Below are 13,957 nucleotides of genomic sequence, written 5' to 3' on the forward strand. Positions count from 1 at the left end.
GCTAAAATAAGAGCAAGAAAAAAAAAAAATTGAAAATGTATTTGTTGTTCTGTGTATTTTTGTAAGAAAGAAACATGTGCCTTTAAGATTGGAATGAAATTTGATGACAGAGCAGGGAAGAGAAATGTTTTACTGACAAGAAAACGAAAGGTTAATCTAATGTGTTTAAACGCAATAGATTAGCAGCTCTCTCTGAGAGTCCAACTTTAGAACTAGGCTGAAGTCCTCTTGGATTGTCTTAAACATTTTATATATTTTTTACCACTTTCCTGATAACCAATAATTACTATATATAGTCTAAAGTTAGTACCTGAATGTGTTTATTTAAATATTTTTTTAAAGCATTTTCTGACTTACTGTAAAAGAAATTTAAATACAAGGAAATGTCTACGTGGTGGATTTCATCAATGTATAGTATACATTGCTAGGACAAGCCAGCCTTGGAACACTTTGCTATCCAGGGTAGTTCTCCAGTTCTGTAAAATTCAGCTATTGGTGATCAAAATAACCCCTACAGTGTGTTTCTTTACTACCTTTTAAAATAATAAACCACCCAAATACCAGCTACATTAAAAAGTACTAAAAGTATGTTAAGGGCAAAACCTGGTGGTCTAGTGAGTCTAGTTTTGCCCGGGTCAATCTAGTTTCACCAAGGGCTTCTGGACGAATCCAGAAGTTAACACATTTTTTCGACCCTCGCCCGCATCCAATCGGGCAAATCTAGATTGGCCCAGAACTTGACTGGGCGAAACCCGTTTTTTCAACAGTTTTGTCTGAATTTCGGGGCTGACCCGGGCGAGTGTAATTTCTTTCAACGGTTTGAATTCGATGCTGGGCGAATCTGGTTCGCCCATGCAGTTAAGTTGGACGAGTCTAGTTTCGTCCAGTACTTCAACATCCATGGTGAGAGAGAGAAACAACATGTTAATTGTTCGTGTTCAAATCTTCTTTTGTTTCATCTTCATTAAAATCTTCAAGTTAAGATTGTAACAAGGTCAATAATGCCCCCGTTATATTTCACGTATTTGTCACTTATATGTTTTATTTTTATAATTGTACACTTTGATTTGATTAGTGCATGTTTTTTTTATATATTGTCGACTAGCACTTTGTAATTGATTTATTATTTTCTAGTAGCTTCTCCACTCAGTCCCCTTGTAATGCCTCATTGGGCACTGAGTAATTGAGTTATTGACATTTTTACCCACCTGTGTGTGGCAAGTTTGCCTTCAAGTAGCGAGACTTTTTGACTTTTAACTTTTTGAGAGAGAGCGCTAATAAAGAAAGAGTTGTTCTAATCACCAATAAAACCAGCCCTGGTGTCCTGCCTTTTCAGCACCGCCGCTGGAAAACCAGCGCACAGTCGCTATACTGTTGTCAGAAGTGGAGGTGAGGCAGGTACCCTGGGACACATTTGGAAGCTGGCAGAGGAGAGTGTAGAAATGCAAAACTGGACTCAAATATGTTGAAGCTTTAGACTAGACTTGGCCCAAGTTCTGGGCCAATCAAAATTTTCCTGATTGGACGCAGGCAAGTGCCGAACTAAGTGCTAACTTCGGGATTTGCCCAGAAGCCCTTGGCAAAACTAGATTGGCCAGACAAAACTAGATTCGCCCTTAACACTTCAATACTGCTTTTTGGGGATGTGGTTAAAGTTTTACTTGATAAATTAAATACTATGTCTTACTGTTAGTGTATTTGGTACCATTTCCATTTTATATATAAAAAGTAAATCTGTAACTGAATTGAGACAGTTTGGTGGGACTTGAATGTGAGTTTAGTTTTCTTTTTGTTTTGTGGATCTTTAAGGAGGGGATGGACTAGATATTATAATTTTTGAGCAAACATGAATATTATTCTTAAATAATTAAAAAAACCCACATAGTTCTTAAATAAAGAGTTTCTTGTGTAGTATACTTCTTACAGTGTACAGTTCTGCGTATATTGTCATGAATTTTTTTCCCCCAACAAACTTATTTTTTTCAGAGAAACTTGATTAAAGACAGTGACAACAGAGCTGTAATCTAAAGAAATCACTGATTGCAAAACATGCCCAAGCACCTTTCTCCCAGCATGCACCACATTCTTCTGTTAGTTGTGTGAAAACGAACAATAGCAGCCTTTAGACTGTGCTGTTAAATTCACTAACTGCACCTATGTGCCTTACATTGTATTAAAGCTATTCTTTACATTGTCTGTGAAGAAAGCAAAGCCCCACCACCATGCACCATATATAAACCAGAACATATTTACTTCTGACTGAGGTCAGGTGTGACTGTCCCTGAAGTTCCATTTCTAGAATTGACATACAGGAATAAATGACAGTTAATAAAAAACAAACACAAAAGTAACATACTGAATGTGTGTGTGTGTGTGCTCTAAAACCTCAGCTGTGGTGATATAAAATAATCGACACACTAAAATATGAAAAAAAAAGTGTAGAAGTAAGACCAAGTGAAAAGATGAAAAACCAAAAGAAATCAATACAAAATAATGGAAAAAAAGTACACTAAAATCAATTAGGTTTTTGTGACCTGGAAACCTATGTCTATTTTACAGTTATTTTAGCACAACATCACATAACACAAAGTAATAAAGGAACCCAGTTTTAATTTTTTCCAAATGGAAAGATGTTTGTTTACCTTGGGATAGCTGGGATCTTGGTACCATTTTCATCTATAAAGTGCCCTCCTGCTGAGAGCACCCAGCGGTGGTGTAGAGACATCAGTGCGTGACGAGCTGTGGTGGGATTGTCCTTCCCGTCCTGACTGTCTGCGTTCTTCAGGGGCGAGAACTCGTCTTCCCTCAACACTTCGTACACCACAAAGGTCCTGGTGTCAACAGAAAAGATACAAACTACAGGCAGCCGTACGGTACATACAAGCAAATGTTTCTACTGTTCAGAACCAAAGAAGACATGCTTGATAAAATGTAGGCGTACATTATAAAAGCTGTCTTTAGAATATTTTAATATGTACTCAAAAGAGGAAACAAAACTCCTATTTCCCAGTTTTAGATCCACCAACATGAAGTTATTAACTCCAGTGTACAACTGGAGCCATTTGACAACTCTCTCCTAGTGCCATTAGAAAGTCTCACAAGCTGCAAGAAGATAGCTTCAGCAGGAATTAGAAATATAATCTCTACTAAAAGGAACAAAGTAGAGGAGCAACCGTTTAAAATTCTGCACATAGATCTAAAAAAATACTTTAATATTGACAGTAGGGACCTTTACATTGCTGTTTTAAGAACAGAGGCAAATAAGAGGTCTGTATTTTCCCAAATCATTACAACAAAGAGCCATTTCAAAGGCAGCACCTCATGTTGAAAACCCAATTACACATTCCTCAGATCAGAGGATTCTGCTTTAATTGTCAAACATTCTGCCTTTTAAAACTAAATCATTTGTCCACTGGACTAGTTTCTTTAGCTTTATCTAAAACTAATGTTTGCATGTTTAATACTGTATCCTGTCTCAAATTCTGCATGAGAGAACTGAAGGATAAATCTACATTTGCTTTTACAATGTTCAATTACTTAAGGGGGAAGAGCAAGCTGCCAGCACCACATATGTTAAAGCAGGATGGAAAGTTACTGAACTCACTTGGCAAACTGAAAGATGTCAAAGACAAATTTCTCCATTTTAATCCCATTTGGTTTGTCTGGTTTGATTAGCTGTCCTTGCGAGTCCACATGCTGAATTTTCTTCTGTGCCACATGGTGCTGTAACCGAGGCTCGTGAATTCTGAAAGAGAAACGGTGAATTAATCTGTACATCTCCTCTACTCTACATAAACATGTTACAGCTGCACTGCACACTGCAAAATGCTCTGCATATTAAAAGACACTGCATATGTTTCTTTACCTTTTCATAAAACTGCCAAAACAGAGACAGAGTACCTTATTTTGAAGAAAATGTAAAGGCACATTTTCTGACAAAGTGCAGCTAATGAGTAATCCAAATTATATACATAGTTATATATATATTTTTTTTAAATAAGTGACTTACTGGACAATGTCTTTAAGGAATGACAGTGTAAAGAAGTGGTTGGCAATGTTTCCAGCACTGAACATCAGCCGGCCGTCCGAGCTGCGTTTTTCTGCAGTCGCCAGGCTGATTTCACTATACTCCACAACTTGATACTTTCCGTCCACCTTGCAAACAACTCCTACAGGCTCTGTGGGGTTTGTCTTCTCCACTACCTAAAGAGCAGAACAGAGTCAATGTGGTGGTCAAACAAAAAGGCTATATTCAAAGACCCTACCATATAAAACTTTTGCAATAGAAATATGAAACACTAGCTTCTCTGCTCTTCTCTTTTCTACAGGTTAATCTGTTACAATAATCATCTCTTGTTTCATGTACTACAACAAAGAAACATTAAGAGTAGTCTGTTCACTGTGGCAACATGACTCAGATAATCTGCATTACTCAACAACAACTACTGATTTCACAGTAAAAGCCAAACAGAGGAATGAGTTAGCCGGAAATGACAAACATCAATGCATTTCTACAATGGTTGGCAATCCACCTAGCGCCAGTATTCTTGAACTCCAGAAAAACAAAACAAAATTCAGAACAGATTTCATCCTAATATAATTAGCCTAATTCATCCCAAACTGACTGGAAAGGAAACTGACCAGGGTGTGTTTTTCCTTTTCCACCTACAACTTAAAAAAAAAAAAAAAACAACAAAAAAAAAAAAACCTACTTAAAATCACCCATACATTTGGATTAAGGACTCAAGGAGTGGACTTAATGGGTATGTAAACCTAATTACCTAGTTAAGGACACAAGTCGATGGTCAGCTTATAACGACATGTGGACTAATGCTAACTTTAAAGAAATTTCTAAAAAACAACCAAACAAACAAAAAAAAGCTAAACAGCATTACAATCATCAGTATACTGCCGTTTACATTCAGAAATACATGCATGCCATGTTTACACAGATACTACACACATACATACATGCATATGCCTTTTACAATTTACAAGGGCAGATACTTAATTGACCGAATGCACTCAAGTCCAGTCTTGTTATTTTTGGAAGTTTTTGGAAGAATTTAGAAGCTTTTAGCACCACCATGCGTCCAATTTGAAGAATGCATCTCATGAAATGATGCTGTGTTTTGCTCCACAATCAGGGACTCGCATCCAGTTTGAACAGTTTCTTCTCATCACTGCAGACTCTTACCTTGGCTCCACAGTCTCCCCCTTTCTTCACACAGAATCCAATGAAGGTGGGGTCAGCCACCTTCACCAAGATGTTATCCACACAGTACACGTGAATATACTTGATCCCTCTGCCTTCCATGTTGTCAACTATCTTCTGTGCGCCCAGTGCTCTGTAAAGACCGCCATTGCCATCTAAAAAAACAAAATACACACCTTGAATTTAGTATAAAACAAATGAAAATTATTCATCAAAAAGCAAGAACAAGTTTATATAAAAAGTGAAAGCTGTGAACATCGTTTACCGGTCTTGTTATACTGCCACCTGTGCTACTACATGGTAGTACAGGTGCTAAATATCCTTATAATTTACAATGGACTCTGCAAATATTGTATTAGCCTTTAATTAAAAAGGATCAAAGTTAATCTGTATAACAAGACTAAGTTATGGGAAAATCCTAGGCTGAAATACAAGGAAACTATCAGGATTGTGATCAAAAGTAAGTTGAACGCATAATACAAAAGCAGAGTCAGTGAATGATAGTCATGTATTTTCGGGTATACAGCATTTATTTGTATCAATTACCAATTGGTGACCATCTCTCATGGTTCATCAAAGTACAGGACCTCCTTCTCTTGTGCTTAAATAAACAAACACTAATCTGCTTGCTTGCTAATGTACCACTGAAATATAAATGTACTTTTTGCCACATTCTTAGAGAGGCCTGGTGGTCCAGTGCCTAAAGAAAATGGCTTGTTACCAGGAGGTTCTAGGTTCTCCCAGCCACGCACTCTTTGTGTGTGACTTTGAGCAAGTCACTTAACCTTCTTGTGAGACGTAAAACTGAGGGCCTATTGTAAGTGCCTCTGTAGTAGCAGTTGCGATGCATAGTTCACCCCCTAGTCTCTGTAAATCACTTTGGATAAAAGTGTCTGATAAATGACAAAATAATAATAATAATAATAATAAAATAATAATAATAATAATAATAATAATAATAAATAATAATAATAATAATAATCTTTGAAATGCTTTCACATTACACTGTATTACCTGGAGCCATGGAGAGTTTGCCTTTTTCCTCCAGAATCAGTTTCCCATTGAAGTCCATGGCTGGCAACATGCCTTGTTGGAAGAAGACCACATTTTCTTTCTTCAGGCCAAAGTAATTATGCTGGGCAAAAAATTCTTTGCTTGCTTCCATAGTCCGACCACTGGTCATAATATACCTAAGGATTGAAATTAGCAGTATGGTTTGAAAGAGAACCACCCTGAACAAAACCTATGCTAGAGATTACAAATGCAAACATTACGTATGAATAGAGTCATTTCTATTGTAATAGCATGCTGGTACTACATAGTTAAATGCATGAACAACAGTTTAAGCTACTAGACTTCCTCAGGTTTTTCAGTTAGATTGCTTGGACTACCTTGACCTAGGATTACCTTTAAAATAGACTCTGTCTTAGGTGTGAAAACCACATTATCATCACAATGAAAAGGGGGGCCAGTCATATGGTTTCTCAGGCTAAAAAGTAAGAAAACTGATTTTTAAGTCAAACAGAATGGTGGAGGGAATGTGATTTTAAGTTCTTCCAATAGGAAAGAACGTGATTCAGATTTTGAACAATTTATGATGTTATATGTGTCGATAAGAGTTTGATATCATTACCAAGGAATGGCTTATTTGCATAAGGCAGGCATGTCACATGCCCATAACTTACAGCTATGGCCAAATGTTTTGCATCACCCTATACAATGAACTTATTTCGCTTCATAAAGTCGAATGAAACCTATTGAATAATGTTATTTTAAAATATTGAATTACATACCACTTAAGTTTTCCACATATTTAACAAAAAAAACTGGACACATATATATGAAAAACACACACACGTATATATATAGTAATACAGCAGGGAGGGGGTTAATATCCTCCCTGCAGAAAACATGTGCGTATGCACATTTTTGGTAATTGTGTTATTATTAATAATCCCCTGCACCTGGTAGCTATTGTTAAATTAAACCCAGGTGCAGGGCATTTAAGAGAGGCAGCTAAACTGCTCTACACTGCTGAGTAGAGGGAGACAGAAGCTGTGCTCTGTCTCCGAGCAGTCAAAAGAAAAGTACGGTGATTCGTGTTTGTGTGACAGGTAAACGGCTTAGCCGTCCTGAGAGTTAATTAGGTTCCTGTGTGTAGTAGTTAGTGCTCAAGAAAGAGCTAGGTGTTTGTTTTGTTTATTTTTGTTTGTGTTTTATTCATTTTTTTATCGTAAAATTCGCACGTTTGCGCTTAAACTCCATTTCTGGTGTCCTGGGTCCTGAATTAAAGGGGGAACGAACCGTCTGAGTTGCGGGATCGAATACAACATATATATATATATATATATATATATATATATATATATATATATATATATATATATATATATATATATATTATATATATATATATACACACACACACACAGTGCCATGAAAAAGTATTTGCCCCCTGTCTGATTTTCTGCATTTTTACAAATTTTTCACATTGAATTTGGCTGGATCTATTTGTGGGTTGTAGTAGTATATAGAAAGAGTCTGAGAGAAAAAATGACACCAAAGTTTGTGGCTTCTTTCATTTGTTTGGTGTGCAAGGTAATCAAACATGCAATCTGCAGGTGTGAAAAAGTTATTGCCCCCCCCCCCCCAGTTAAATCAACCCAATTAAAGGGATAATTGGGGTCAGCAATTTGAATACTTTGGTTAACAAGTTGTCAGCTCACAGGTTCTAGAGGCACATCGTACCTCTCAAAGAGCAAGGTGTAAAATCATCCAGGAAGTCACAAAGAACCCTAGAACAACATCCAGGAATCTGCAGGCCTCTCTCGCCACGGCTAAGGTCAGTGTTCATGATTCCACCATCAGAAAGACACTGGGCAAAAATGGGTTTCATGCCAGAGTAGCAAGGCAGAAACCACTGCTCACTAAGAAGAACATGAATGCTCGTCTCAAGTTTGCCAAAAAGAACCTGGATGATCCGCAAAAGTTCTGGAACAATGTTCTATGGACAGAGGAGTCAAAAGGGGAACTTTTGGCCAACATGGGCCCTGTTATGTCTGGCGAAAACCAAACACTGCAATTCACAGTAAGAACCTCATACCAACGGTCAAGCATGGTGGTGGTAGTGTCATGATTTTGGGAATCGTGGCCTTTTGACAATCTTTTTGAGATGTTATAATAATAAAGTAATTACTTGGATCGCATTATTGAGGTGTTTGGTAATAAATTGAGTGATCAGAAGATGATTTATCAGTATGCATGACTGAAGAAATATGTGATACAGTGAACAAGGGGTAAGGCAGGACTGGAAATGCAGTAGAGAGTGTCATGTTGATATGCAGTGCCTTTTATACCTGTTTCACTGTGAATAAAACTGCATTTAAACAGCACGTGTAAAATAAACAGCGCATGTGAAAAAAATTAGACCTGACGCGTCTGACAGGTAAATGGACCGCAAAAGAATGAATGTCTCAATCCTAAAATTCTAGGTGATGCAAAACCTTTGGCTATAGCTGTACACACCCTGTAGGAAGGGTTGTCCCATAACATGGGAAGGCGTGTACAAAAAAGTTTTACAATAGTTAGTAGCTAGTGAAGTTAAGGTAGGGTAGGGTGTGTAACCAGATACGAGCAATGGAACTAGGTACTGGAATATATATTATTTAATTTCTTTGATTAGGTAACACGTAGTAGAATGATACGGTACATATTACATGCACATGCAATGCAATTCTGATATTTTAGAACAGTACTGGAATGTAATGTGTATGCCAGGGTTAATAAATTATGTTTGGGTTTTTCTGTTTTTTGATGGGTTCAGATCTCGCCCATCTCTTACCATGGAATTGTGCTTTTCACATTATGCCTTTCTTCAGCTAACCGCTCCAGTTTTAAAATGCGCTCAGCCTGGATCTGAAAGAGGGTTTTGTGTGACGGCAAACCAACATCATAGATTCCTTTGGGATAAGAGACTCCGAGCCTTGTGCCTTGACCACCAGCAAGAAGAAGAACAGCGACTTTGTTCTGGGAAATGTGGAGGAGCCCTGAACAAGAAAAATATTTTATATTCACATACACAAAAAAACACTATTAACATTCACATATACAAACCACTATTAACATTCACATATACAAACCACTACTGATATTCACATATACAAAAAATGATAAAAGGATGAAGGTGGGGTAAATGAAAGTTACACCAGGAAGGAATTAAAAAAAAGTATAAATCTTATTTGCATTTGTATTTCTTCACTTGAAGTCAATGCTCTTAAAGATAATCTGGGAAATGTGGATTTAAACTACATTTAAAGAAATTAACTTCTACTTGGTTACTACTAGTCATGGCAGCAAAACTTTTTCTGATGTCCCAAGCTTAAAACCCAAGGAGCATCAAAACATGAACTGGTCTACTGAATTAGAGTTACAAAAAACATAACACACAGGTTCAGAACACACTGTTCAACAATAGGCTTACTTTTGCATAAATGATACCAGTGTTTTGATATACTAAGGTACTTAGTGGATTCTAAGGAGTTGACATACAAGGAGAACAAGTTTAGAGTATTGAGCCTAATGGACATCATCGCTGGAAGAACTGGTTTGGATAGCCATGCTTTTAGTGAGCAATGACACTCCCAAATCAGCTACTGCAACTGGGAAGAAGCCCTGCCTTGTAAAAATATGTTATTCTACCATAAACACCTATTATTGGAGGTTTGCTTCTCTGCAAAGAAATGTGTAAATACCAGTACTTCTTGTTGTGCCTTATATATTAGACTTTGCAAACATGCCACTTGTCTCATATCCCTGCTGATGTACTTTTATATAATATTACTGTTTTTAAATAGTTAAGTCGATGCTTAGAGACATGCCAATAAGGAAAATAAACCTAACCCTTAGCCCTTAGACACCATTAAAACATACCAAACTACTTTCACTATGAAGCAATAAGCAATAGTTTACAGATTACAAGTCTGTGCTCTTTATTGCAGCTTCAACCAATAACAACAGAAACTCAAACAATCACGGAATGACTTCACTAAAATTGCAGTCAGGCATTTCATGCGCATGCATTTTTTATATCCACTAGCAGAGTGTTGCTGGTCGGAAGATTTTAAATCATGTACCGGTACTAACTTATTTCATACCCACGCCAAGTTGCTCGTCAAGGTTTGGCATTCATTTAAATAATTCATGATGTTGTCACACATTCACTGAGTAACTGTATTGGCAATACCCCCAAAAGTAACAAACCAACAGAAAAACATCTAAGTTAAAACTGTACCAGATGCGACCTTCTGACCTTTTCCACTCCCTGTGCTCCACTATGGGACTGCATATTGTACTCATGTTATAATTCAACCATGAGTGAACTCCACAGGCCTTTTGGCTTTGGAAGCCAGGGAGATTAACACAAGCCTTGACAGATTGAATTTATTACACCCCCAAATGATAGTATTTTACCTAGAAATTGGTTCTGTGAAAGATGTACAGCGCAACGGAAAAGAAATCCACTGACTGGCCACTAAACTGGAGAATGTAGACCTGCGTGAGATTTGTGTGCAACTACTCAGCAACAGCCACGGGAAAGCAGAAAGCTTGTCCCATTCATTGGTCAACTTGTCTGTCAAGGTGTAGCTAGATATTAGAAACGTACAGTAGCTTGCACTCAAGCAAGATACAATGCCAGAACTTTCAATGTTATATTACCAACCTTCTTCCTCCCACCCCTTCAACATGTCTTGGTCGCGTGTGACGCTGCCCAAAGCCTCCCTGGGCACTGGCTCCATCTTTTCATCGATCTTCTCCTCCTTGATGTGGCCAGACACCTTCATAGCATTCTGGAAGAAACTGCTCAACTCCTGGAAATCCATACTTTGCAGCTGGAGGTACAATTCAGCCTGTTCTGCCTCACTCAGCTCACCCCAGAACTGCAAGAGGTGGTCCTGCCCAGCTTCAGCCAGCTTCTCACGGATCATTCTCATATCCATTGTAACAGAGGAGTATAATACGCAACCTAAGTATCTAACAAAAACAGAAATACACAACTAACACTTTTTGTCTATAGTACAGCTTTCGAAAAATCTGGTTTAAAATAGTGCAGCAGAAGGGAACATCACACATTTCTTTGAACATACTGAACTTCTTGTTCATCTTGTTCATTATGGCTCAGTAATTAACTGCTGCCTGTACTGGATGTCAATAACATATACAATACTGAAGGAAGGCAGCAGAAAACTAGCTATGGGTACCACAGTTCAAAAGTATGCTGCTGGAGCGTGTTTGTTTGACAGCAATGCCTAGGTTTTAACAATAAGAATTAAAAAAACAAACTACTTACAGTTTTAAATATGAATCATTAAATTCGACTACTTGCACAGCAGTAGTTTACAGCTAAAGAAAACACAAGCATGATAACCCACTACTGTACATGTTGTGATCTTTCATTGGCTTGAGCTGGTATGAATAATACACAGTCCATATGTCGATAGAAATTTACCAGACCCTTTCAACACACTGACAGCAAACGTCGGAACTAAACCTGTGAGTGTGCTAAACAATTACCTACGGTAGAACGTAAGCGATAAATACATACCTTGAACCGGAGCTGTCGCCGACACAAACTTACTTGTCACCACTGTATCAAATACAGTCTGAGTTCCATCCTTCTTTCTTTTCCCTTCGGTTCCGCCCCTAGGACTTCAACCACCCTCCTCCTACATTTGTCATCTTGACGTGGCAGTTTCACCAGGAACGCCCATCGCTTGTTAAACACCGCCTATTACGGGAAGCGAAGCCACCATTGCAAAAACACATTTTTTTATTTATTTATTTATATAATAGTCATAGACAGTGTGGCCTCAACCAAACCCTTTTCCAATGACACGTACGCACACCTAAACGTTGCCAGGGCCAACCGATGTGTACCGTAGGCGTATTTTTTTTTATCAGGATATATCAATACGACATTACTATTTATCTATTATTATTATTATTAAAGCATTCGACAGGTTCTTAACAACAAACTGTTTTCCAAAAGAACTGCATTTGCTAATTCTGGACAGTTTCAGATTTACAACGATTTAAACGTGTTGACACAAATGCAGCATGTCTATCTTTCGATCGCATCAATGTACCTCTCGCAGTATTCGTCTGGCGCAATTCCTCTCAGAACTGTTAGTATTTGATTTGTTCATAGTGCAGACTACCTGTCCTGTAAATTGTCTGTCTAGAATAGGACATCTTTGATAGGATGGGGACAATGGCCCCGATTTCCTTAAAGGAGACGAGTGCAAACATTTTGCATTTTTGTTAAGATGTTGATAGATGTTATAATTTTCTTTAAAAAAAATAAACCTGTATACCATTTGTCCTTTGCTTCTGTCTCATGTTATTGTTCTTCATATACTGTTAGTATTCAAATCCTTAGCCTCTTAATAGTTATCCCATTACCACATTTTATTATACTGTGTATAATATACTTTCCAATAAAAAAAAAATAAAAAAAGCTTTTATTTTTAACACTGTAGGGGTACTAGACGTCTTAACATTTATGCCAAGGTGCTTAAATTGCATGAAAGAAAATGACTTTCCCATGCTTTTTAAATTGTATATGGAGATACAGGTTGATAAAACAGCCTCATTTTATCTAGTAGTTATCCAGTTTATTTACAGCAAACACTATTCACAAACAACAGTGCTCTATTATCAGCAACTTTGTTGGGGGAAAACACAGATAACAGGCTTTGAGAATGTTGTGTGAGCCTGCACTGATCTCAAAATAAGAACCTGTGGAGGTAGGGTGCAGTTAATAACAACCCTCTTTATTCGCTTGGTTGTCTTATGGGAGTGGAGCAGTGACATCATAAGTATCTGGTTTTAAATGTGTTAAAAGTTCATTAATATTTGCTTGGATTACGTTGATGTGCAGGTATATTGTTGTGGAAGGATTATTGAATGTGATCTTTTTTTATCCATGTACTACTTTACATGTATTAATGAAAAAAAAAAAAAAACAACAACTTTGTATTGACAAAACCTTCTTTAAATAACTCATAAAGCTTTGTGAAAGATGCATGATATTCCATTGCTGTTCATACCATATTATTTACTTCTGGATCTCAGCTGATCAAGAAACAAAACTCTCATTGCAATCATGTTTGAAATGAAAAACAATTTTGGAACACCCAGATTTATTGCTCTGTGAATAAGACAGGGTGTGACTACTCTCTGATGAGAAATCACTTGGCCTGCAGTTAAACTGAATCAGTTGTGCCAGTGCATACATATTGAGAGATAACTTCAGATGACTTTTTATTATTTTATTTTCTTAAAGGGATAAAACAAACTTGTACCAGCCTCTGCTTTTCGATGACTCCAAATTCCATGTTATAAAATCCTTATCTGATCTGTCATGTGTTTCATGATAATTGAAGGGAATGGGGGGGGGGGGGGGGGCTTGTAGGGAAAGTGGAACTAGACAAATTGTATTTGAAAGAGTGTTTCTTATACTCCACAAAACGGTAACTGTACTTTGGAAATGTTGATACTCTGCATACTTAAACAAAGTAGTGAGCACACCCAGAGGTGTTAGTCATGTTCAAACCATGGTAGAATAAATTATATATTTTACACCAGAATACAGTAACGAGTCAAGGTTTTTTGTTTTTTGTAATTGGGTTTGGTTCTTTTTTAATACTTAATAGTCCCTGTGGCAGAGCCACCTGGCATAAAAGG

General features: G+C 37.3%; 1 protein-coding gene across 2 annotated transcripts in view; it reads right to left on the reverse strand.

Annotated features, from left to right (window-relative positions):
• The window catches only part of LOC121331240 (UDP-N-acetylhexosamine pyrophosphorylase-like), a 12,939-nt gene extending 1,019 nt beyond the window's left edge, over nt 1–11,920 (reverse strand). The window contains exons 1-10 of one of the 2 annotated variants that reach the window (XM_041278500.1): nt 11,817–11,920; nt 10,935–11,245; nt 9,057–9,261; nt 6,230–6,405; nt 5,198–5,370; nt 4,010–4,203; nt 3,605–3,745; nt 2,643–2,831; nt 2,254–2,295; nt 1 (exon numbers count right to left, since the gene is read on the reverse strand). The exon at nt 1 is cut by the window's left edge and continues 66 nt beyond it. In XM_041278500.1, the coding sequence (XP_041134434.1) occupies nt 1; nt 2,254–2,295; nt 2,643–2,831; nt 3,605–3,745; nt 4,010–4,203; nt 5,198–5,370; nt 6,230–6,405; nt 9,057–9,261; nt 10,935–11,211 (1,398 nt within the window). In that variant the 5' untranslated portion in view covers nt 11,212–11,245; nt 11,817–11,920. The remainder of the gene's footprint in view (nt 2–2,253; nt 2,296–2,642; nt 2,832–3,604; nt 3,746–4,009; nt 4,204–5,197; nt 5,371–6,229; nt 6,406–9,056; nt 9,262–10,934; nt 11,246–11,816) is intronic. The other variant, XM_041278501.1, reaches the window with a different exon arrangement.
• Between the last annotated feature and the right edge of the window lie 2,037 nt (nt 11,921–13,957).

This window comes from Polyodon spathula, chromosome 18 (assembly GCF_017654505.1).
Source record: "Polyodon spathula isolate WHYD16114869_AA chromosome 18, ASM1765450v1, whole genome shotgun sequence".
NCBI classification, from domain to species: Eukaryota; Metazoa; Chordata; class Actinopteri; order Acipenseriformes; family Polyodontidae; genus Polyodon; species Polyodon spathula.